At 34.7% G+C, this 23,164-nt stretch overlaps 2 protein-coding genes across 4 annotated transcripts; one reads left to right on the top strand and one right to left on the bottom strand.

Annotated features, from left to right (window-relative positions):
• Positions 1-4,128: 4,128 nt before the first annotated feature.
• Positions 4,129-13,162, top strand: LOC110673179 (probable ATP-dependent DNA helicase CHR12). Of its 2 annotated transcripts, none has more exons than XM_058137236.1 (12): positions 4,129-4,548; positions 5,551-5,710; positions 5,951-6,015; positions 6,376-6,564; positions 6,882-7,031; positions 7,624-8,019; positions 9,187-9,452; positions 9,568-9,792; positions 10,551-10,758; positions 10,840-10,993; positions 11,185-11,787; positions 12,014-13,162. In XM_058137236.1, the coding sequence occupies exons 1-12, from the start codon at positions 4,333-4,335 to the stop codon at positions 12,748-12,750; spliced, it is 3,369 nt and encodes a 1,122-aa protein (XP_057993219.1). In that variant the 5' UTR covers positions 4,129-4,332; the 3' UTR covers positions 12,751-13,162. The 2 variants fall into 2 exon arrangements, with proteins under 2 accessions (XP_057993219.1, XP_057993218.1); XM_058137235.1 differs by having other exon boundaries at positions 5,536-5,710.
• An 875-nt stretch (positions 13,163-14,037) lies between these two features.
• LOC110673181 (RAN GTPase-activating protein 2) lies at positions 14,038-17,125 on the bottom strand. 2 transcript variants are annotated; one of them, XM_021836231.2, is made up of 3 exons: positions 16,918-17,117; positions 16,147-16,188; positions 14,038-15,972 (listed from the first exon to the last, which is right to left on the bottom strand). In XM_021836231.2, exon 3 carries the CDS (start codon positions 15,955-15,957, stop codon positions 14,329-14,331), a length of 1,629 nt encoding a protein of 542 aa, XP_021691923.2. In that variant the 5' UTR covers positions 15,958-15,972; positions 16,147-16,188; positions 16,918-17,117; the 3' UTR covers positions 14,038-14,328. The 2 variants fall into 2 exon arrangements, with proteins under 2 accessions (XP_021691923.2, XP_021691922.2); XM_021836230.2 differs by lacking the exon at positions 16,147-16,188 and having other exon boundaries at positions 16,918-17,125.
• Between the last annotated feature and the right edge of the window lie 6,039 nt (positions 17,126-23,164).

Genomic DNA, 23,164 nt, shown 5'->3' with positions numbered 1-23,164 from the left:
AGACGAAATTTATTTAAGGGGGGGAGAATTGTAACACCCCCGTTGCATAGCCTGGTATATTTCATCATTAGTGTGGCTGTCCAGGACAATTAATGGGACTAGGGCCACACTTAAGACAATTTGAGAAGCCATAAACACAAATAATTAGTAATGTTTAATTAGTTAACTATAAATAAGAAAAACAGAACATAAGAAGTTAAACGAGCTGAGAGTCACAGCGATGAGTGACTCTCTGAACGATCTGAAGTCGTTTTAAACTCAAATTTCGAACCGTAAAAAGTGACGCTGCGGTCCTTAGGACCCTTATGAACACAGTGGAAAAGAGAAAATCACGAAAAACAACTGTTAAGCCAGTTAAATAATTAGGTCAGGGAGCCGGAAGAAATATGGAATTATTTGCAAATCGGGATGAACCGGCGAGGGGCAATTTGGTCAATTGACCCCGAGAGCTGACTCCTGACTTAACTATCAAATAAAATTAGAGAAAAGAAAATTTTAGAATCGAGAATTAAATTAAAGAACTAATAGAAAAAAATAAATAGAAAAAAAAAGAAAAAAAAAGAAAGAAGATGGAAAAGTCAAAGTGATGACATCATGTATGATGTCATAAAGGCTTAATTGATTTATTTTATTAATTTGGGGATTTTTGGTCTTCAAAAAGGGGATAAGATTAAAGAAAAGAAAAGAAAAAAAAAATAAAACACAAATCTTCTTCTTCCAAAACGTCACTCTCTCCCTCACCCTCTCCCTCTCCACAAACTCCATTAAAGCTCAATTTTGAGCTTGAAAATCATAAGATTTCACCATAGAAAAATTAGCCACCATAGTTCAAGCTTATCTAGGCAACTTGAGAAGAGGATTGAGCAAGAAAGAAAGAAGGAAAATTTGAAGGAAGAGAGGAAATTTCGGCCAGCATTGTGAAGAGTGTAATTTGCATGGCTTGATTGGCTTGAATAGGAATATGAACCTTAATGAGTTAAGTGATGATAGTTAAAGGCATTGAAATGGTTAAATGCAAGAGTTAGTGAGATTAGGGTTTCAATGCTAGGGTTTATGAACCAAAATTTGGAGAAATGCATAAATGACATGTTTGACCTATTGTGAAATGAAATAATGGTCAATTATGACCAAATAAGTTGTGTGGGAATTGTTGGAATGAAAACCAAATTCGTAGGTCCAACGGTCATACTGCTGGCAGCATGACCAAACCTACTTTGAAGGACCAAAACTCAAATTTTACAAGTCTAATTGATATGCCACCAATTGGGGATGAAAATAGACATAAAATAGCACAATTTTCATTAAAGAACCATGCCCAAAAACTGACCAAAACTTGGTGAAACAATTGACCAAAGTGAAATGAGAGCAGGCTGCCACTGCACTAAACTGACCAAATGAATAATAACTGTTCATTTGGTCATAACTCGAGCTAGACAGGTCAAATTGACCTAAAATTTTACCAGCAATTAGATAAGATATAGACCTAAAACTTTCATGAAGAACACCACCCCAAATTATGCCATTAACCCATTCAAATTATTGAGCAAAGTTAAGTTACCAAACCTGCAACTCTGCAGATTTTCAATTGAGCAGTAATGTTTGGATGGCTATAACTCTCTCTAGGAAACTCGGATTTAGGCGATTCTTAAACCGATGGAAACCTAAGACATAGTAGAACATTTCATATGAAGAAAGTTAGACCAAATTATGAACTTAACTTAATCAAATTACTGACCAAAGTTGGATCAAAATCTGCCAGAACCCAAAATACCAGTATGAACAGTGCACGTGAACAGTAAACTTATTTTGGCCATAACTTGAGCTACAAAACTCCCGTTGAGGTGATCCAAAAATGAGAATACACTTAAGACAATAAGGAACATTTTCTATGAAGGAAGTTTTGCCAAATTCCAACAGTAGATTGACCAATGGAACAGTGCAACTTCGGAGTACCAAAACCGAAAATTGGCAATTTTGCCAAAATGACTTACGCTTTGAAAAAATGACCAAAACCAATAAGTTTGGTGACCAAAATGTGGTATGTGGGTGAAGTTGGAGTTCCCATACCTATTAATCCTTAAAAAGTCAACAATTTGACTTGAATAGTGTAGTGAATAGTAACCCAAAACACAAAAACTTTGAGAACATCGAATTTAACGCAATAGAGCTAGTTAAAGTGAAGTTAAATTTATTTTTGGACTTATGTTAAGTTATGGTACTGAAACACTATGAAATTGTGTGTTTCAGCTGAAAAAGACTTGGAAGCTCGGAGAGACTGAGTCAAGGCCTAGAGGCGACTCGATCGAGTTTGTGCACAATAAATTTATGTAATTGTTTTCCAATTGAAAATTTGAGTTGCTATACTTTATGAAATCGCTGTGTTATTTATGAATTGTGTTGCCACTTTGTGAATACAAAAATGACTTTGAAAATTATTTGGGATCTCTCATAAATTATTGAAAATAATTGTTTTAAATTGATTTTGGATTCACACTTAACATGACTGTACCACATTTCCTTCTCCATTTATGGGGTTGAGATCATTTATTTTCCTCCCTCTCTGGCTTGCCAGTTGAGGTTGTAGATCGGATGAGTACTCATTAGCTAGCTAGCCACCTCCCTCATTGATTTCGATTAATGGGGTTGTAGATTGCTTTGTCGTGGTGTACAACGCAGCATTGATCGAAAATTTTGTGTCATGACTTAAGTTGTGTATGACTCTGGCAACACTGTGTTTATGAAATTGTTTGACTAAACTGTGTTTAATGGATTATTTGACAAAATGGTATCATTATGGACTTTGATATTTACAAAATGTGACTGAGAAACATTTGAATTGTGTTTGGCAATGAATGATTTATTTATTACATTTTAAATTTTTATTGTGCACCACTGAGTATTTTTATACTCAGCGATGGCTTATTTTGCTGTCGCAGATAAGAGCAAGGAGAAAGCAGCAGAGTGAGCTGCTGTTAAATCGGGGACTACTCTGATTATTTTGTACGGGTATTATTTTATACCCTTGTAGATAATCTTGATGTAAATATAAAAATATTGTATGTATCAATGTAGTTGAGCAGTTGTAAATAAATTGTAATAATATTATTTTGGATTTTCTTCTGTAAATTTAATATTTGTACATATGGATTTTCTGCTTTATGCTTTGTGAATGAAAATATTAAATATTTTGAGATGAGAAATCTTGTTCTGTATTGTGAAATTATTTTGAAGTGTATTGAATTGAGATGATTGAGTTATTGAAGGTTGGGAGTTGTAAAATATTTTTAGAAGTACTTTTTACAGGTTTTTGAAGAACTGGTTTCTCAAAATACAGAGGGAACTCTGTCAAAATTTTTATAAAATTTGCGGCAAAATTTGAATGGACAAAAATTTTTACTAGTATTTAAACTTGGAATAAATGATTTTTAATTTTTACCAAAATGCTCACCACTTCCAAAATGTAAGAAAATGGTTTTAAAATCCCTTGTAGGGTACTTAATGAGTTATCGGTAGGTGAAGTTCGGTAGTTCATTAAGTATCCTACGGGGTCATGTTATGCCTTACAGAGGGATAAGGTGTGACATAATCTTTCAAGAATATCGACTAGTTCCTTACCCTTCCTTTTTATGGTCTAATGGAACATATATTAATTATACTGCTTGATCTCAACCGAAATCTCTATTATGATTGTCATTTTATTCTAATCTCCCAAGTTGCCGATCTCTGCCTTATTTGAATTGAAGAAATGTAAGCAAAGACCGGCTTTGAATTTGGACTTTGAGGAGAGTTCGAGCTAGGTCTAAGAGTTAGGTTTTTAAGCCTCCACTATATCGACAACAAAACAACCAAAAATATTTTATAAAAAATATTTTTTTAAAAATAATTTTTATATAAAATATTTTAATAGATAAATTAATTTTTTTTAAAATAAACAGGGCGTAAGATATTTACTTTGCTAATTTTTAACATTTTTATGTAATAATAATAATAATAATAATAACAATAATAATATCTCAGAATATAATAAAATATAGGGGCATAATGGGTATATAAATATAAGAGTGGGGGCAAATTTGTCAACTAAAAAATGTAAAGACGTGTTTGGTCAAGAGAAATAATACCCCACCGTAATTCGCCCCCCACTTTCTCTCTCTCCCTCCCTCTTAGCACTAAACCAAAAGAGAGAAAACGCCGAAGAGAAGGTTTTTGGCCAAAGCGAAAGATAGAAGTTCTTATAGAGAGTGAGCCAGCCAGTGCAGTCTATGTTTATATCCTTTAATCCTATTCATAACAAATACCTTTAAAAAAACGACCGTTGAAATCATTCCCGCCATGGTGGCTCAGCTTGACCACCCCCCACATCAGGAGCCACAACCCTCTTCGGACCACTTGGAGAAGACAAAGTCTCTGATCTGTGCCTTGAACCTCGTCTCTCGTGACCTCCCTCTTCCTCCTGACCTCTTCAACACCGTCTACTCCATCTATTCCAATACCCAAAATGCCGAGAATGGTATTCTTGACGGTGCGGTTCACGATGAGAACGAATTGGTGCGTGTTCTTGAGATACCCCTTTGCTATTTTGCTTTTTTGGTGCTGGGATTTGTCTATTGAAGGGGTTTTTAAGGTTTAGTTTGGACTGAATTGTGAATTTGAGGGGTTTGGCGGCGTAACCTTTTCTTAATCGTGTGTGTCGTTTTTCGGATTCTTTGTTTTTTAAGAGAAATTTACGATTTTAGCTCTAGAATTTTATATGTTGTGAGGAATATTTTGCGTTTAGGTTGTTCAGGGACGATGGATTCTTGTGAACTTTTTGTTCGGGTTTGTCTGTGCGTCAGTTCTTGTTATCTATGCTTGTTTTATGGCACACGTGATAATTTTGGGGATTTTTGAACTTTTATTGCACCCATTTCAAACACTTGCCACTATAATTTTCTCAATTGAATTTATGCAGTGGAGAGTTTTGGTGAAATTTTGGGTTTCTTTCTGGTTGAAGTGAAATTTTAGCTTTCTTTGTGGTTGGTAGCTTTATTTGCTGTTTGTAATCGTTAACTACCGTTCTATGTATCTCAAGTGCTACCTTTGATTCTAAATTTCTAAATTTCTATGTAAGAGATTTGTTTTGTGTAAATTGTTTGAATAAAAGTTCATTGTGTTTACTTAGATTCATGAATAAATATTTCATGTACGGATGTGGCTCATAACTTGTTTGAAGTGGATTTCAAATGACACCTTTATAGAAAATTTTAAATCTAGGCTCAAATAAGATTTTTATTTTAGATTTCTTTTTATCATCTGTGAAACTAATCTATATTCATGACTTTTAATAAATTAATGAAAACCTGTACATTATCAAATTTATATCTCACATTTCAATTCCTACATCCAAATGCTAAGCTAATTCTTTTTTATTAAGGGTCCTTTGTTTGTCCTTTTCTTCTTTAATTGTCTTATTGGTGTTATTTAGTTTGAATTTAATGTTGAAGTTGGTCTCTATTTTTTAGATTTTCATCTCTGATTTATCTTTGAAATTTCAAGTTAACATTTGTGCAGCGGGATGACGCTGCGGATCCTGCGGGCGGAGATTTGATTACTGACCTTGAGGATGCACTATCAAAGCAACGGCCTAATTGCATGTCAGGTTTTGTACTGGGGGAATCAAGGGAAAAACGATATCAAGGCCATATTCTCCATCGGTTACATGAACTTGAAGGTAGTCATCTTAGTTAAAGAATCTTTCCTGAAAAATCAAGTTCTGCCCATGGAATATTTAATGAGGGGAAGTCTCAATTCATTCCTTTTGTTCATTAAGCAATAATAAGTTAATGCTTGCTAGCTAAAAGTTTCACAGATCGGTGGCTTATTTTTTGATGTATCTTTGTAGATTAATTTACATCGTGGTTTAGACAACCTTTGTAAAGGATTATTTAAAAGATTTTATATTTTGTGTCAGAACTGCCTTCAACCAGAGGGGAGGACCTGCAGACCAAGTGCTTACTTGAACTTTATGGACTAAAGGTAAACTTGATTTGTTGAAGTTGCTGGTGTTATGTGTACATCAAGTTTGTGCTTGTTCATAAGTTTTTGTTTGAGAGAGTAAAAGCTGTCATCTGAATTGATGATATGACAGCATTTGGTTGTTTTACAGTGGAATGAAATTTGTCAAAGAAACTTATTCTAGTTGGGTGAGAAACAAGTAAAGCAAAACTAGATTTAGCTAAATTATAAGTCTCTACTTTGCTTTTTGGTATTTTGCTAGATTTACTGCTAAAGAAGTTTTTTGGTTGATGTTAGCAGATAGTTATATTATTTGTTTTCTTTTGGGGTTGAGGGATGACATTTGTTTCGTCCTTGTGGCCAAGGACTTTTTTCTGGCAGCTAGCAGAGTTGCAAAGGAAAGTACAATCAGAAGTGAGTTCAGAGTATTGGCTTCGCTTGAATTGTGCATCTCCTGATAAGCAGTTATTTGACTGGGGTATGATGAGATTGCGTCGACCTTTATATGGCATAGGAGATGCTTTTGCCACAGAAGCTGATGATCAATTCAGGAAGAAACGGGATGTGGAGGTTATTATGCTTTCTTCTCTTCTTCTTCTTCTACTTTTCTTTTCCTCCTCCTCCTTTCATGCTCAGTCACACAAACACTTCCTGAATTAGACTCATATCTAAAGGGGAAGTTTGTGAATCTAGATCTTCTAGATGGTAGATAGTATTTGTGAAGTGTTGTGCTTCATCTCATCAATGGGTCCTATAATGTAACTGCGGCAATCTAGAAGCTTTGGACAATACATCAAATGACCAAGGAAAAAAACAATGCTATTGAGTGTCAAGCATGTAGTTATATGCTGTGCGATGCTGATATAATGAAAAAATTATTGATGCAGAGGCTTTCAAGATTAGAAGAAGAAGAGAGAAACCATATAGAGACTAGGAAAAGAAAATTTTTTGCAGAAATACTTAATGCAGTTCGAGAGTTCCAATTGCAAGTTCAGGCTTCTCTTAAGCGCAGAAAGCAAAGGAATGATGGGGTCCAGGTATGTCGTTGCGTCTCTATTGTTTTGTTCTTTAATGTTTCATTTCATGGTTATATATCTACATTTGAGTGAGGAGAATGCTTGACATATGAGATGGACGTCAAAACAGTTAGATACACTGTTAGCTTGAAAAACAATAACAGAAAGGAAAGGAATAATAAGAATGCACTACTTTGAAGCATCCTTAACTAATAGTCTAATACTAGTACTTTCTCCATCTCATAAAGATAGGTCTACTCCTGTTTCTCATAGTTAAGCAATAAGTTTTGTTTAGTCTTTTCCTAATTCTCGAAACTAATGGAATTTAATTTTTAGTGCATATTAAATAGGGGCATATTAGTAAACTAATAAATAAACTACAATTTCAAAAGAGAAAATGGCCTATAATATGGGACAAATGAAAAAGAAAGTGATTCTATCTTTATTGGACAAAGGGAATATGAAATAAGTTGTTTCTTTCTAGATATCACTTTCTTTCTAAGTATCAGTTAGTGATGGAATTATATAGTATTAAATTTTGTAGGTGTAAGGTATAGTAGCTTGGTTGATCATTACTTTTTCTTAGTATAATATATAGTAATGGGTATTGTAGGCATGGCATGGAAGGCAAAGGCAGCGTGCTACTCGAGCTGAAAAACTGAGGTTTCAAGCCCTGAAGGCGGATGATCAAGAAGCTTATATGAGATTAGTAAAGGAGAGCAAGAATGAGCGACTTACAATGCTTCTTGAAGAAACAAATAAACTTCTTGTTAATTTGGGGGCTGCAGTTCAGCGTCAGAAAGACGGAAAACATTCAGATGGCATTGAACCCTTAAAAGACTCAGAATCTGATTCTCCTGAGTTGGATCCTTCAAGGAATGAAAGCCCAGGGGATACACCTCCTGAGGAAGATGCAAACATCATTGATTCTGATCGCAATGACGACAGTAGTGATTTACTTGAAGGTCAGCGACAGTATAACTCAGCCATTCATTCAATTCAGGAGAAGGTAAACACTAAAGCCTTGTTCTCTACATCATTTCAACTTCAAAATTTTTCTGCGCAGGTCTTCTTTAGTCGATTTCCATGGTTTAAAGTTAGTAATTTGGTATTTCTGTGCAATAACTAAACCTCTTATCATAGTATTTAGTGTGCAAAAAAACTTACAGAAATGAGAGTTTATAAGCGCTTGCAATAAGTTTTTGGACAGTTCCATTTGTGGCAGTATCTGTAAGATTATGTCCTGGCCAAACAGTTAACCTTTAAAATGTTTTAACTTGTTGGAATTTCTAAACACGAGTGCCTGGGTTCAATCTTAAAAGAAAATAATGAGCTTTAGGATTATGTCCTTATGACCCTTTTTGAGACCCTGGTTAAGTGAGATAAATCTTCAGTAGCAGCCTTTCCCCCTTCACTGGAGATCAACGCATGATTAACTTGTATGGATCATTTTTCCTGTCATTTTTTCCAGTTAGAAAACTTTTGGTTATTTTGATGGGTAGCATGATTATTTAGTTAATTACAAACTTGAGGACTAAGTTCTGTCAAGTTGGAGGCATGTGAATAATGGGAGGATTGATTAGGGAATTTTGGCCTTCTCATATTTTGCAATGGGCTTAGGTTTTAGATGAGGTATTTAAGTCTTTACACTGATTTGGAATAGTAAAATGTTTAAAGCTTTGAGCATGGTCAGCAAAAAATAAAGTTGTGGCAAAAAGTTGATGAATCGAAGAAGGCCATGTTGCATGTTTTCTAGTTAGCAGCTAAATATTGAGATTTAGGGTAAGTTCTGAGAGGTTCAATTAGTGGAGGAAGAGGGAGAAAAATGTGATGAGTTTAGATGCTGATTTAGAGTGATTATAGAAGGAAAATTGAAGGTTGCCTTGCCAGGGTGTTGTTACTTGCTAGTGTGTTGTATCAAGCTATCAGCTGAATCTAGAGAAAGAGAAAGAAATAATAAACAAAATGAGAAATGAGAAAAAAGAAAAGAGACATCATACTTGGCATGCATGACTTGGAAAACAAACAAAAACTGCTTCAGCCTACTTGTCCATGTGGTCTGGCTAAACCTGGGAGGATCAGCATTATTTTGTTCTTGTGTAAATTTTTATGTTTCATAATGATAATTTCAACCCCCATTATTGTTAGTCTGAGCATCTATTACATCGTAAATCAGGTAACAGAGCAGCCATCCATTCTTCAAGGTGGACAATTAAGATCATACCAGTTAGAAGGACTTCAATGGATGCTCTCTTTGTTCAACAACAATTTAAATGGAATTTTAGCTGATGAGATGGGATTGGGGAAGACAATACAAACCATTTCATTGATTGCTTATCTGAAGGAGAAAAAAGGTGTCTGTGGGCCGCACTTGATAGTGGCTCCAAAGGCTGTACTACCCAATTGGATCAATGAATTCTCAACATGGGTTCCTGAGGATGAGTATGTGAAAAGCATTCCTTGATTTTACAATGTCTTTCTCAGGATGCGGATGTATTGTGTGCACATGCATGCCATGTACCATTTGCTTTGAAATTGCTCATACTTTTTCTTCCAGGTCCAGGATTAAAGCTGTTCTTTATGATGGGCGTCTAGACGAGAGAAAGGCATTGAGGGAACAGTTATCAAGAGATGGAAACTTTGATGTGTTGATCACACACTATGATCTAATCATGAGAGATAAAGCATTTTTGAAAAAAATTTACTGGGTTTACATGATTGTTGATGAAGGGCATCGATTAAAGAATCATGAGTGTGCTCTGGCACGAACTCTTCTGTCCGGGTACGTTGCTACATTTACACAAGCTTGTTTTGGCTTGCATTTTAAAATTCGAAGTTGTCATGAAGAGCTCTATTTTTGGCCTTTCAATCTCTTCCTAAGTTCTTTTATTTGCCATGCATAATTGTACAACCTGTCTTTGCTTATTGTAGTTTTTTTTTCCCCTTTAGATGATGGCATGTACTGAACCAGTTAAGTTGTTTCCTCTGTATGTCAATGGTGAAGTTTAATCATGCTACAGGCTGCCCTGCCCTTTTTGGATAGCAAAATGTGTTTGGATTATAACGTGTATTTTGCTAAGAAATTGTGTTGGAGGAGCAATTAAATCTTACTTGCAGACTGCCTGAGGACACACAATCTATTCCAGTTCCACTGTCAGGCATTATTAGGAATATAGGATAGCTGGACTGTTCCCTTTTCTTTTTCTTTTTTATTTCACTTTTTTTTTTTTTTTTTTTTTTTTTTTTGCTTCAACTGCCATTTGTGATCTTTTTTTTTCTTCTCTTGAAAATAAATATAAAAAATATAAATATTCTTGCCTCTCTTTTTTTCCTTTTCACTTGATAACATTCAAATTATGATCTACCTAACATTATGATAATGCTTCCCATTATACTTTGAGATGGTTGTTTTTTTCTTTTACAACTTTAGCTTTAAGATTACTTGTGTCCTTACTTTTTCTCAGGGCCTAATAGTTTTCTGTATTTATTCTTGCACAAATAAGAATAAAGCTTTCTGATTAAATTTTAACTTGTATTCAGCTACCAGATTCAACGTAGACTTCTACTAACTGGAACCCCAATCCAGAATAGCTTACAAGAATTATGGTCTCTGCTTAATTTTCTCCTCCCAAATATTTTTAATTCAGTTCAGAACTTTGAGGAATGGTTCAATGCTCCTTTCGCGGATAGGGGTGATGTTACTCTTACTGATGAGGAGCAGTTGTTGATCATTCGGCGTTTGCATCATGTACGTGTCGCTTGTGTCCTTTTTGAAAGTCTTGTATTCTTTTAGGACATAATTAACCTTATATATCTCCTTGTCTCTCAGGTTATTAGGCCGTTTATACTGAGGAGGAAAAAAGATGAGGTGGAGAAATACCTCCCTGGGAAGTCCCAAGTTATACTGAAATGTGATATGTCAGCATGGCAGAAAGTTTATTACCAACAAGTTACGGAAATGGGCAGAGTTGGCCTACATACTGGTTTGTAGCACATGCGCCTTTTGTCTATTTGTTTTCTTTGTTTTCGCCTTGTTGTATGAAATTAAATTTCACATTTTGTTTGGTTAAAAAAAAGGGGAAAAAAAAAGGGCATGAAGCTTTGCTAATTTATTATTGTCTTAGCACTTGCCAGTTCATGGAACATAACTTGCTATGAAAACAACAATTTACAGGCTCTGGGAAATCAAAAAGTCTACAGAACTTATCCATGCAGCTCAGAAAGTGTTGTAACCACCCATACCTATTTGTTGGAGAATATAATATATGGCGGAGGGAAGAAATCATGAGAGCTTCTGGAAAGTTTGAACTACTTGATCGTTTACTCCCAAAACTTCGAGCAACAGACCATAGAGTGCTGCTTTTCTCACAAATGACCCGTCTTATGGACATTCTTGAAGTTTATTTGCAACTACATGACTATAAGTATCTTAGACTTGATGGGTCAACAAAAACTGAGGAAAGAGGATCTTTACTAAAGCAATTCAATGCTCCAGACTCTCCTTATTTCATGTTTCTCTTAAGCACTCGTGCTGGAGGACTTGGTTTGAATTTACAAACAGCTGATACCGTCATAATATTTGATAGTGATTGGAATCCTCAAATGGACCAACAAGCAGAGGATCGGGCACATCGTATTGGACAAAAGAAGGAAGTTAGGGTCTTTGTGTTGGTTAGTGTTGGATCAATAGAAGAGGTAATCTTGGAGCGTGCAAAACAGAAGATGGGAATCGATGCCAAAGTTATCCAGGCAGGACTTTTTAATACAACATCCACTGGTATGCTAATGTCATTCAATTATATTTATATAGAAATATCCATCATATGTTACATGTTTACGGAATTAATATCTTTCATATGCTAGATGTTGTCAAAACTGTTCTTATCTGTTGCATGCTTGAGATTATAATATCTTACAAAAACTCCCAGCTAGGCTTTTGTCTTTTTCTTTCTTTCTGGGTTAATGGATCACTGGTTCAAGGTGATATGTCATTGCCTGTGCAGCCCAGGACAGAAGAGAGATGTTAGAGGAGATAATGCGAAGAGGAACAAGCTCACTTGGTACAGATGTGCCAAGTGAGAGAGAAATTAACCGCCTTGCAGCTAGATCACCAGAAGAGTTTCGGATCTTTGAGGGTATGGATAAGGAGAGAAGGCAGAAGGAGAATTATAGATCTCGTCTTATGGAAGAGCACGAGGTACCTGAATGGGCATATTCCCACCCTGATAAGGAAGACAAAACCAAAGCATTAGAGCAGAATAATACTGCTGTCTTGGGGAAGCGGAGAAGAAAGGAGGTCACCTATGCTGATACATTAAGCGATTTACAATGGATGAAGGCTGTCGAAAGTGGACAAGACATATCAAAGCTGTCAACTAAAGGAAGGAGACGGGAACATCTTCCAGCCGAAGGCAATGAATCAGCTAGTAATAGTGCTGGAACAGAAAAAAGGGCTTTTGAATTGAGGAATGAAGTCATGACCACGGCAAGTGAGGGAACAAGTGAAGATACTTTTGGTTCAACCCAAAAGAGATTCAAGCCTGATGGAGGAATTCATGAAAATCCTGAATATCAGAGTGTAGAAAAGTCTGAACATCAAGGAGTCAGAGGAAACAATTGGAGTGGGCATGTGTTTACATGGAATGCCCATAAGAAGAAGAGATCTAGCTATATCATTCAGAGTTCATCTTCTGATTCCAGAGGGCAGAATTCCAATGGAAGGGGAAACGGTTGGGCCTGATTTAATCCTACAAAAAAAATTCCAGTGATGGGGGATTCTGAAGGTTCCCTGAGCCTTATTATCTTTTGTTGCTGATGTGTAGCACCCAAGGCTTGAATGGATTGTCAGTTGTCACTGGTGGCCTGTGGAGTAACTGCTTGCCTGTTGATTATGCACAATTAATCTCTGTTTTGGCATCTGCAACTTGGATTGCGCCAACCAGCAAACTAATGTAACATAACCCAAGTTAAGAAATATGACCCCATCTCATCTCCATTGGGACTGCACTAGATTGGATGGGAATGCAAAGCTGTGGCCACTTCTATTTATGGGTACTTGTAATATTACGCATCAGGAAGAACGCTATGCTTCCCTAATTTGTGAAATTTATCTTTTATCTTTATTCTGGCTTTTAAAGAGCCAATTTTTTAAAGTTAGATGCCTATCTGAGACAGCTATGCGTAGTACATTAGACAGGTTTTTGATGGGAATGTTTTATATTTGTGGTCCACAGAGGCTAAATAGGACATGAACATGATAATAAAAGCTTCTGGGTCTGAAATAAATATTCTATGAAGCAAGCTTATGGTCATGACTCGTGATAGCTGTTAAACGCATCTGAGATGAGCCTATTTAATATGGATTAGGATTATACCTACTCTTTTCGGCCGATTCAAACTGAATTTGGAATTTTCACAGCTTAAAATGTCAGGCCTGGTTTTTATTTACAAGACTCAAACAAAAGCTCCTGTTGAACCCTTTATAGTGTGACTGGTCATTAAAGCAAAGTGATAAGAAATTGTGAATTAATTAACCCAAATTTTGACGAGATGAGTTTAAATTTACGCATCTAATGTTTAAAATTTCTGCTTCAAGATTCAAGCGCTTTCTATGGATCCCCAAATTGATTATAATTGACAATCGCTTTGGAGTCGAGGCTGGAAAAATACATAGAACCGTATCAAATCAAATCTTTCATGAACGCATTCAATAGGAGAGGGAGGCATTACAGCAGAAAATGCTCAGCTTTGGAAACCAGGCTTTAGAAGATGATGCAGAAAATGAGATGGAAGTACTCGAAACAGTGACCGCCATTCTAGAAAGTCGGAAGTATGATCATAGCTAACTCTAATTACATCTTTCAGAGTCTCAGATTCTCATTCATCCTTAATCCGTAAGAACAAAGAATCAACATACTACAAGTGATGACTGATGCTCAGTAGAAATGTTTCAAAATCCCGCATTGTCTCTACTGTCAAGCCTCTAACATACCATGAATTTAAAATGTAAAAATCAAGAAACAGTAAATTATATGAAAATATAAATTTTTTTTAAGAAAATGAAGTACTAGCATTATTAAAACCTACTACAGAATCTTGTTGCAGCACTAACCAAAACAAGATAAATGGCTAATGAAAAAAAGATGATGGAAAGATCCTACTAATTTCAATTGCAGCTCACAGCCACTGCTCTGCTCAGCATTCCAAGATTGCACAGAACAGTCGGTCCAAAATTCTGTGAACATGTCCTGCATAATTATCTACCCGGGATTACTACTAGAATAGAACCCCATGAAACTTGTCCAGAATAAGAAAACCTTTAATCCTCTTCATTAACTTCAAGTTTATTCAGTTTGGATTCCAAGTCATGCTGATCACCATCATCCTGATCCTCTCCATATTCTTCTTCATCATCACATCCTTCAGGACTATTCTCATCCAAGGGCCCAAGCATGCCCGGGAATTTCTTAAAAATTTCCTTCACCTCATCAATGCCTTCATCAGAGATGCAATTATCATTTATATTCAGCAATTTAAAGTTGGGCTTCTGCACCACAACTTGTGCCAAGACCAGAGCCCCAACCCTTCCTATGGAGTTGGTGCTCAAATCAACTTCATTCAACTGAAGATGGCCTTCTTCCAAGGCCTTGCTAATCTGGATAGCACCTTCATCCTTCAGCTCATTTTCAGACAAGTTCAACTTTCTCAGATTCTGCTTCACTGCTATGCAAGCAGACACAGTAGGAGCAGCTTCAACTGTTACGTCATTTCCAGCCATTTCCAATACTTCAAGCGCAGGAGCTGTTTCCTTGAGAGAATTTGCTATGGCAACAGCACCCTCATCTTCCAAATTCAGATAACTTAAATAAACCTCAGTCAGACCAGCATGCTTGTAAAGAGCTTTACCCAGAGCAACTCCAGCTTCTGCACCAAACATATTGTCTCGCAGGTCTAGCTTCTTCAAATGAATGCAAGTCTTGAGCGCTTCTGACAAGGCAATTCCTCCTGCTGTGCCTATTCTTGTGGAAGAGCATCGAAAATCTTCCAGTAAGGGAGAACGTTTCAGAACCTCAGAAATGGCAAGAGCCCCTGGATCTCCTGTCATATTATTATGGAAATGAAGGATCCTAAGCTTCTCTGTGGAAGGAATCAATTCACAAACTGCTCGTGCAGCTTCCTCTGAAATGCCATCATTCATTAGATAAAGCTCCTCCAAGCAACTTTGTGATTGAAGTAGTGCCCCAAAGGCCCTCACACCCTTCTCCCCCAAGGCATTGTTTGAGAGGTCTAAGGACTTCAGGATGCTACCTTCCAGAGCAGAAGAAAATATATTCATAACATCAAGAGCTTCTGCTTCTGGTCTTCCAGCAATAAAATCCGACAAATCAACTTCCTTCAATTGATCCTTTATGGAAACTAAAATGGGCTGAGCAACACGGGCAGCTTCTAGACCAAAGCTTCTATTACTGAAGCATATCTTAGTATATGAATTCCCTGGCTCCTTTAATGGCCTAAGTATATCCACAGCCTCTGTTGCATCAATAAAGGCTCTTGCGCCTTTAGATATATCAAAAACTTTATTATGGTATGCAGCAGCTTCTTCAGATACCAGGACTTCTCTGTCCTCCTTTTGCGCAGGACCTCTTTTGAGAACTTCCAAAATTAGCTTACTACACTCCTTTGCATATAGCTGCACAGCAGACCCTCCATCACCATCTGGCTCCATTTCATAATGTTGGTTTGCAGTGACAAAAGCAACATCTTCAATTCTCTTTGCATTCTCCTCAGCCTCCTCTTTATTCAGAGTGCCATACTTCTCGGTGAAAATTGACTTAGTAGTGAGATTTCCTGTAATACGAGTCACAAGCATTTGCCTTGTGTTTTGGCTAGGTGGCCATAATTTAATTGAAAACGGGCGGTGTTGTGACTTCATTGTTGCAGCATCCATTGCAAGATAAACAACCTACAGATTGGGGCTGCAAAACATTAGCACTTGCACTTCAATTAAGTCTTTTTTTTTTTTTTTTTTTAATTTCCAACTAAACCAAGGAAATAGGGAGAACAAGAAAAGGATAAAAACAGCTAGGGAGCCCTAGACAAATAACTCAACTCAACTAAAGTAAGCCTTACTCCTAACCTAATTGGGGTCAGCTTCAGCGATATAGATCCTGGTCCTCAACTGCAGTTATGTGAATCATCAAAGTTAAAAGATTGCCAGAAACACAATAAAGCTCAAAATGGTAGTAAAAGCAACCAGAATAATTCAAAAAGAAGAGTGATGAAAATATTTTAAAAACATAATTAAATGTGCATAAGGGTTGCTGTCGATTGAACTCCACCAACATTAATCCATTTGTCCAAGAAAAAGGAATGCTATATTTTATTTCTTTGATTAAGTGTTTCTTTGAATACAGTTATGTACCACCATTAATTTTATTTCATGGGTAGACCACTGTTTGTCCCTGAGATTAATTCCATCAAAATCTGACGCTCTTAACTAAATCTGCAAACATCAATCTATGCTTAGTGACACATAGAAAGAAAACAATCGAATCTCAACTGCCACAACAAAGTATGGGACATCTCCAGCGTATCAACAGAAAAGTTACCATTGTAAAAAAGTTGCCACCAGAAATACAGCATAAGAAATGAAAGGGAAAACAATAAAAAGCAACAAACCCAAACAAGAGCCAAGAGAGAGAACGCGCACGAAGACCTAATGCACTAAGAAAATACGGAGCTAATATCATGAAAAGATCTCCAAACGAAACAGATCTACAAGTAAAAATTATAAATTTCAAAAAAATTTAATTGTTATCTAAAGGAAACAAGAAGCAAAAGGGAGCTAAACTAACCAAAACCCTAGAGATTTCAGAAATGAAACATTTTAAAATGGGAGAGAGAGTACCTCTGCGAGTCTGTTTGATTTTGAAAACCAAAAAAGTTTACGTATCTGAAATCAGAAAATAGGCGAAACCAGCGATGATAAGCTAAGAAATTTACATAGTGAGACAGAGAGAGGGAGAGAGAGAGAGATTGGAGGTCAAAAGGACTTCACTGAAAATGAAAAGGCAGGAGCAGGGAATAGGATTTTGCCTTTAGGATAATAAAAGCATGCGTCTAGGGGATAGAAACTGTCTCCCTGTTTAAATTTGAATTTGATTAATTCTTATAAAATTTGAATTCCATCTAAAATTTAATTAAAATTTATTTTAAATTTAATTATTATTAATTAATAAATATTTAATTTTATATATTTTAATTAATAATTTAAATAAAAAATTATTTTTATTAATAATTTATATTTTAAAAATTTAATAATTTCTTAAAATATTTTAATTTTATATTATATAAAATAAAATATATAAAAATTTATAAATATTATTATAAAAAATATATATTTTATATTTAATTAAATATTTATAAAAATAAATTAAATAACAAATATTTAATATATAAAATTTAAATTTAATTTAAATTTATTATAAATATTAAATTTTAAATTTAAATTTTCCACCAACTTAATTATATATTACTTAAATTTATATTATCAAAATTTTAACGAATTTAATATCCATAAAAAATTGGACGTCTTTGTCTTATTCCCACAGTCGTAAAACCGACGTTGGGCTTAACTTTTGACACCCATCCGCCCTCCTTTTACTCTGTGGTCTTTCCTAGGCTTAGAGAATATACCATCATTATTATTACTATTTTTTTTTTTTTTGTACTTGAGGATCATGCAAAGTTAGGTAAGCATTGTTAAATAATGATCTTATTATTAGATGTTAGATACCAATTGAATTAGAAAAGGTTGATTACTTTCATCTTCATCATCTAAAATTGTGGGGGAAATGAACAGTTCACACCACCAGACAAGTTAGTCTTAATCAAGTATTCAAAATTTAAACCGACCACGTGAAAAGCTTGTTATCTGCGAGCAGATGTTGGATAACTCTGAAAGTAGGTGGACCACCATCTTTATTCAACCACTAACTATACAAAGCTCTGCCCATGGAACCACCATGTGATATGGTCGTGTCCTGTAATCCGGTAACGTTGGAAATTATGACACAAATTTTTTGTACTCAGTGTCAGTGCTGGTAAAACTACCTATCAATGTTGTGAGACATCGGAACCTGCGGCTTGCTACCAAGATTATGAGCAGCGGAGGCGGTACTGTCAATTTCTCGTGGAAACTATCTCAAGTTCTCAACAACAAATGACACCGTCCAAACAATTTTCAAGGTGAATCGACATGAATAGTGAGCAGTAGTCCTCTCTCCATGGATAAAAGAGAACACCATTTTTCAGAGATTTGGAGGGAAAAAATCAATTTTTAATGATTTTAATTAAAAAAAATATTAAAATTAAATTTAATATATCTTAATTATAAGAATTTTTTTAAAAAAATTATAAATTATTTTTAATATTATTTAAAATAATAATTTTTTCAAAAAATACTTGTAACAACCTGAATTTTTTATTATATAAAAATATAATTTTTAATATTATTCTCATATTATTTTATTATAAGCATATTTTATGAGATTATTATTATTATTATTATTATTATTTTATTTTAAAATTAAATTTAAAAACTTTATTTATTATTATATTAAACTAAATTTTTATTTAATTATTGCTTTGAGCTAAGTATATTAAATAAAACTTATTATATTAGATGTAATATTTTAATTTAATTATTGATTTAATAATTATTATCATTCTTTAAAGTGTATTGAAATTTATTGGCTAGAATAAAAATTTTAATTATGGTGTCATTTATATTGTAAGTATTATATTAATTGAAATTTTTTTATATTTTTTAAGAATAAACTTATAAATGTATTTATTATTATTACCTTATTATATTATATTTTATAATATTTTAATATTAAAATAGATAAGATATTTTAAATTTATATTAATATAATATTCATAGAAATTTAAAAAGAAAAGGACAATGATTTGTCTAGATGGGACGTCTCCAGCAGAGAAGGGAAAGAAAAAACATATTAAAAATTGAAAAACTCAGCAGCTCCGTTCCGCCGGCCCTCCACCATTGGTTTCTCTCTCATCTCTTCCCCCACTCTACTTCTTTCTTTTCTCTGGTGAACTTGGACCATTGCCGACAGCACCCACCAGTGTCCTTCGGCGATATCCAAGGTCTCCCCAATGGCAGTGCACAGCGACAGGAGGCAGGGAGAGAGAGAGGAAAAAGAGAGAAAATTTTCTCCATCCAAAATTCGGCCGTTCTGACCATGGTCCGATAACACCATCAGCCCCAATCAACTCCCCTCCACCTGGTGAAGCTTTTTCAACCAACCTCATCGCCGGCAGCCATCAGATTCATACAAAATGAGAAGAGAGAAAATAAATATTTTTTAAGTTTTTCGATCACTTTTTTAGCGATCCAACCATCTGATTGAAAATCCAAAATGACTGATGAACTCAGCGCGATGAAACATATAAAATGGGACTAACCCCGTTCCAATTAGATATCGTTTGAAAAATGTGATCATCGGACGATCTAGATCGTTTGATAAGATTTTAACTTTTTTATATCCAAAAATTAAATATAATCATATGATAATTATTAATAGTTTTTGAGTTTCATTTAGGTGTGATCGGATCGAAGATAGCTCACAGCACTCTGGATTGAGCTTTCAGTCAGATCTGACTGCCAGACAACCTGTTCCGAAATATAGTCAATATTACAATTGATCCTAGTATTTTCAGACGTTTCGGACGCGTTTTAAGTAGCAAAATTTTCAAAGGTAGTCCTTAGCTTAAGTTGTGTAATTTTTATCTTAGTTAAGCTAGCTGATAAATTTATAAAATATTCATGACTTAGTAAAATTAAATAAAATAATTTTAATAAATACAAAAATGATGTAGAGGAGCTCCAATAATATTTTTATAATTTTTAAAGTGTTAAGAATAATTATTGAACTGTAGAGGAGTTAGGGACTTGAACTAGAGTTTGGAGATTTGAACTAAATTAAGATTCTTGTAGGCTCTGGATGGGCATTATAATTATTGTTGTGGGCTTGAGGCCCTGTATTGTTGTTGTTGGTTAAATTTTCTAACAGAGAGTTAGGTCCAGTTATAAGAAAAACTCTGCCAAAATTTCGACAAGATCTTAGGATTTATTTTGATTTATGGTTTAAATTAATTATTTAATTTTGTTAGTCTTTTGATAGAGGTTAGTGTGTATGTTTAGGTGATCGGTGTTGGCCGTCTTCTCCTTCCAGCTGGATCAGCTGCAATCCAGTCTACCAGTCTGTGAGTTGAATATTGATTATTTTTTTAATTTTAATATTAATTATATATCTAGCATGCTTATGAGTTTTATAAATATTTAATTATGCACGTGTATAGTTAATATATTAGAGGCATTTTGATTGCTGCATATTTAATTATTGTCATTTATTTGTGATTGTCGCCTTGAGGATAATTTGGAGCCGTGTGCGTGTGGTGTGATATTGGGTATGGGGTAAATTTTAATAACTATCCCTTAACTTATATGATTATAACACTACATTCCTTAAACTTTAAAACGTAACATAAAACTCCTTAAACTTTCAAATTTTGCACAGTAAAATCCCTCTAACTTTCAATTACTGATTTTTCAGTTGAAAACTGATGTGAACAGCTCCCACATGACTCTTAGTCAACATTTCTCTCTCCTTTCTTATTCAAATTATAAAATTATTCTCTCTGTACCTTAAAATTATTCTATTTACAGTGAGAAAAAATATTTAATTTACACATAACTTGAGAGAGAAAAGAGAAATATTGATTAAGCTCTACTCTAGAACTGTTCAAGTAAGCGTCTAGCTGAAAAATCGACAATTAGAGGTTAGAGGGATTTTACTGTGCAAAATTTAAAAGTTGAATGGGTTTTATGTTATATTTTTAAGTTAAATGACTATAATGTTATACTAGATAAGTTCAGGGACGGTTGTCAAAATTTATCCACTGGTTATGGATAGGATAGGTAGAGAGGCTAAAGTTTTACTCGTTGTGTAACGCCCTAACATTGGACACTCCTGTATAGTCTACTGTTCCGGCGCCTGATGTCTGCCTGAACAGTCAAGATGTCTGGAGTTATATCTGTGACATCCAGAAAAGTTATAGATAAAAATAAATAGTGATTACCAAAATGTCAAGTATAAATAAGAAAAACAGAGCATAAAAAGTTAAATGAGTCGGGGGTCAAAGCGATGGGTGACCGCACTGGAAAGTGACTGCGAGATTAGTCAAAATCCTAATTTCATACGGGGCATTGTGATACCGCAGTCTTAAAAAATTGCGAAACTAGGGGAAATATGAAAATCACAGAAAAAGGTAGAGAACCAGATCAAATAACTAGGTCAAGGTTCCGAAAGAAATACAGTATTATTGGCAAACCAGATCAGACAGGCGAGGGGCAAATTGGTCAATTCACCCCTAGAGGTGACTCATGACCTAACTGTCCAATAAAATGTGAGAAATTAAAATTGTGAAATATATAATTAAATTGAAGAAGTTATGGAAAAATAAAAGGAAAAGAAAAGAAATTAAAATAAACCTTATGACATCATTCAAGTGACATAAGCAAGATGCAATAAAACTCTAATTTTTATTATTGAAATTTTTGGAGACAATTTAGCCTTATAGGACAAAAGAAAAAAAAATAATAAATGAAAATTTCCTTTCTTCTTCCATTTGCCGTCTCCCACATCTCTCTCTTCTCTCTCACCATTTTCTCTCAACCTCCATTAACACACCCATTCTAAAGCTTTACTAAACCCTAATTTATGCCCAAAACTTCTCATATAAATGATAGAAAGCTTCAAATTGACTCTTAAGAAGAAGATTGAAGGAGGAAGGAGAAGGAAAAATTGAGGAATTAAGGAGCTAGAAAAGCTACACAAAGAGGTTAGTTAAAATCATTAAATTTCTCTTTATATTCATGCATGTACACTTGAACTAACTTAGGAATTGAGGAAAATGAAACAAAAACAACATGTTAGGGACCTAGAGTAAAATTCGGATAGCACGTAAGTAGTTAGGATTTGATGATGTTTATTTAAATTAAACATGGATTCTTGGTGAGTTGAAGTTGTATAGGTGATTTATATGTGTGAATTGCATGAATTGAAGAATTTAGAAAATTAGGGTTCTTGACCCTCCGGGTTTTAGAGGGAAAAAATTTGAGAATTTGGTAAATTGATGTACTTTGACCTAAGTGAGGTTAAAATGGTTAATTGGTGTAATTTAGAATGTGTTTGAATGGTGAGAAGTTAAGTCAAATTCGGATTGGTGAGGGGTCACTACTGGACAGCCTGACCTAGGTCCCTTTCAGGGACCAAAACTGTAATTCTGCCACCCTAATTGGTGTGAGGCCAATTGGATATGAAAGTAGACACATAATTCCACAATTTTTATGCAGAAACCATACTCAGAAAATGATATTAAGATAGTGAACAATTAGGTCAAACCCGGAATTAGCACACTGCCACTGTACAAAAATGACCAATGAATAGTATTTGTTCATTTGGCCATAACTTGGTCTAGGCAAGTCCAAATGACCTGATTTTTAAACTATTAGAAAGTTATGACATAGTACTACAACTTTCATGGAGAACAGCAACCCAAATTCTGCCCATAACCAAGTCATTTTGCTACCCAAATTTGGTTGCCCAAAACTGCTAGAACCAAAAACCTGCCCAGAATTTTAGGTAGATACCAATCCGGCCAGTCTTAGAAAAATAGGCATAACTTGAGCTACAAAACTCCAAATTGAGTGATTCAAAAAGGGAATTAAAGATAAGATATTAAGGAACAATTTTGATGAAGGAAAGTTGGCTAAATTCTCACTGTAGGCAGACCAATGGAATAGTATAACAAATAACCCAAAACTAAAATTTTGAGATTTAACCCTAATAGACTTTGAATTGAATTTGGCAATCAATGCCAACAAAAACATGACTCAAAATGTGGTATGTGAGTGCAATTAGAATTAATAAACCTATTTAGTAGGAAAAAATCAATATTTTGACTTGAATAGTATAATAAATAGTGACCCAAAATGCAAAATTCAAAGGATACCAATTTAAGCAAATTTAAGGCTATAACTAAGTAGGCATGAAATAAATTAATGGATT

The sequence above is a fragment of the Hevea brasiliensis genome, chromosome 15 (assembly GCF_030052815.1).
Source record: "Hevea brasiliensis isolate MT/VB/25A 57/8 chromosome 15, ASM3005281v1, whole genome shotgun sequence".
Classification (NCBI taxonomy): Eukaryota; Viridiplantae; Streptophyta; class Magnoliopsida; order Malpighiales; family Euphorbiaceae; genus Hevea; species Hevea brasiliensis.
This window is presented reverse-complemented; position numbering and strand designations above follow the sequence as displayed.

Coding starts and splice junctions, on each gene's coding strand:
- LOC110673181 (XM_021836230.2), bottom strand. CDS start 15,957: ATGGATGCTGCAACAATGAAGTCACAACACCGCCCGTTTTCAATTAAA.
- LOC110673179 (XM_058137235.1), top strand. CDS start 4,333: ATGGTGGCTCAGCTTGACCACCCCCCACATCAGGAGCCACAACCCTCT. Junction 4,549..5,535: donor TTCACGATGAGAACGAATTG/GTGCGTGTTCTT, acceptor TGAAATTTCAAG/TTAACATTTGTGCAGCGGGA. Junction 9,793..10,550: donor GCACGAACTCTTCTGTCCGG/GTACGTTGCTAC, acceptor ACTTGTATTCAG/CTACCAGATTCAACGTAGAC.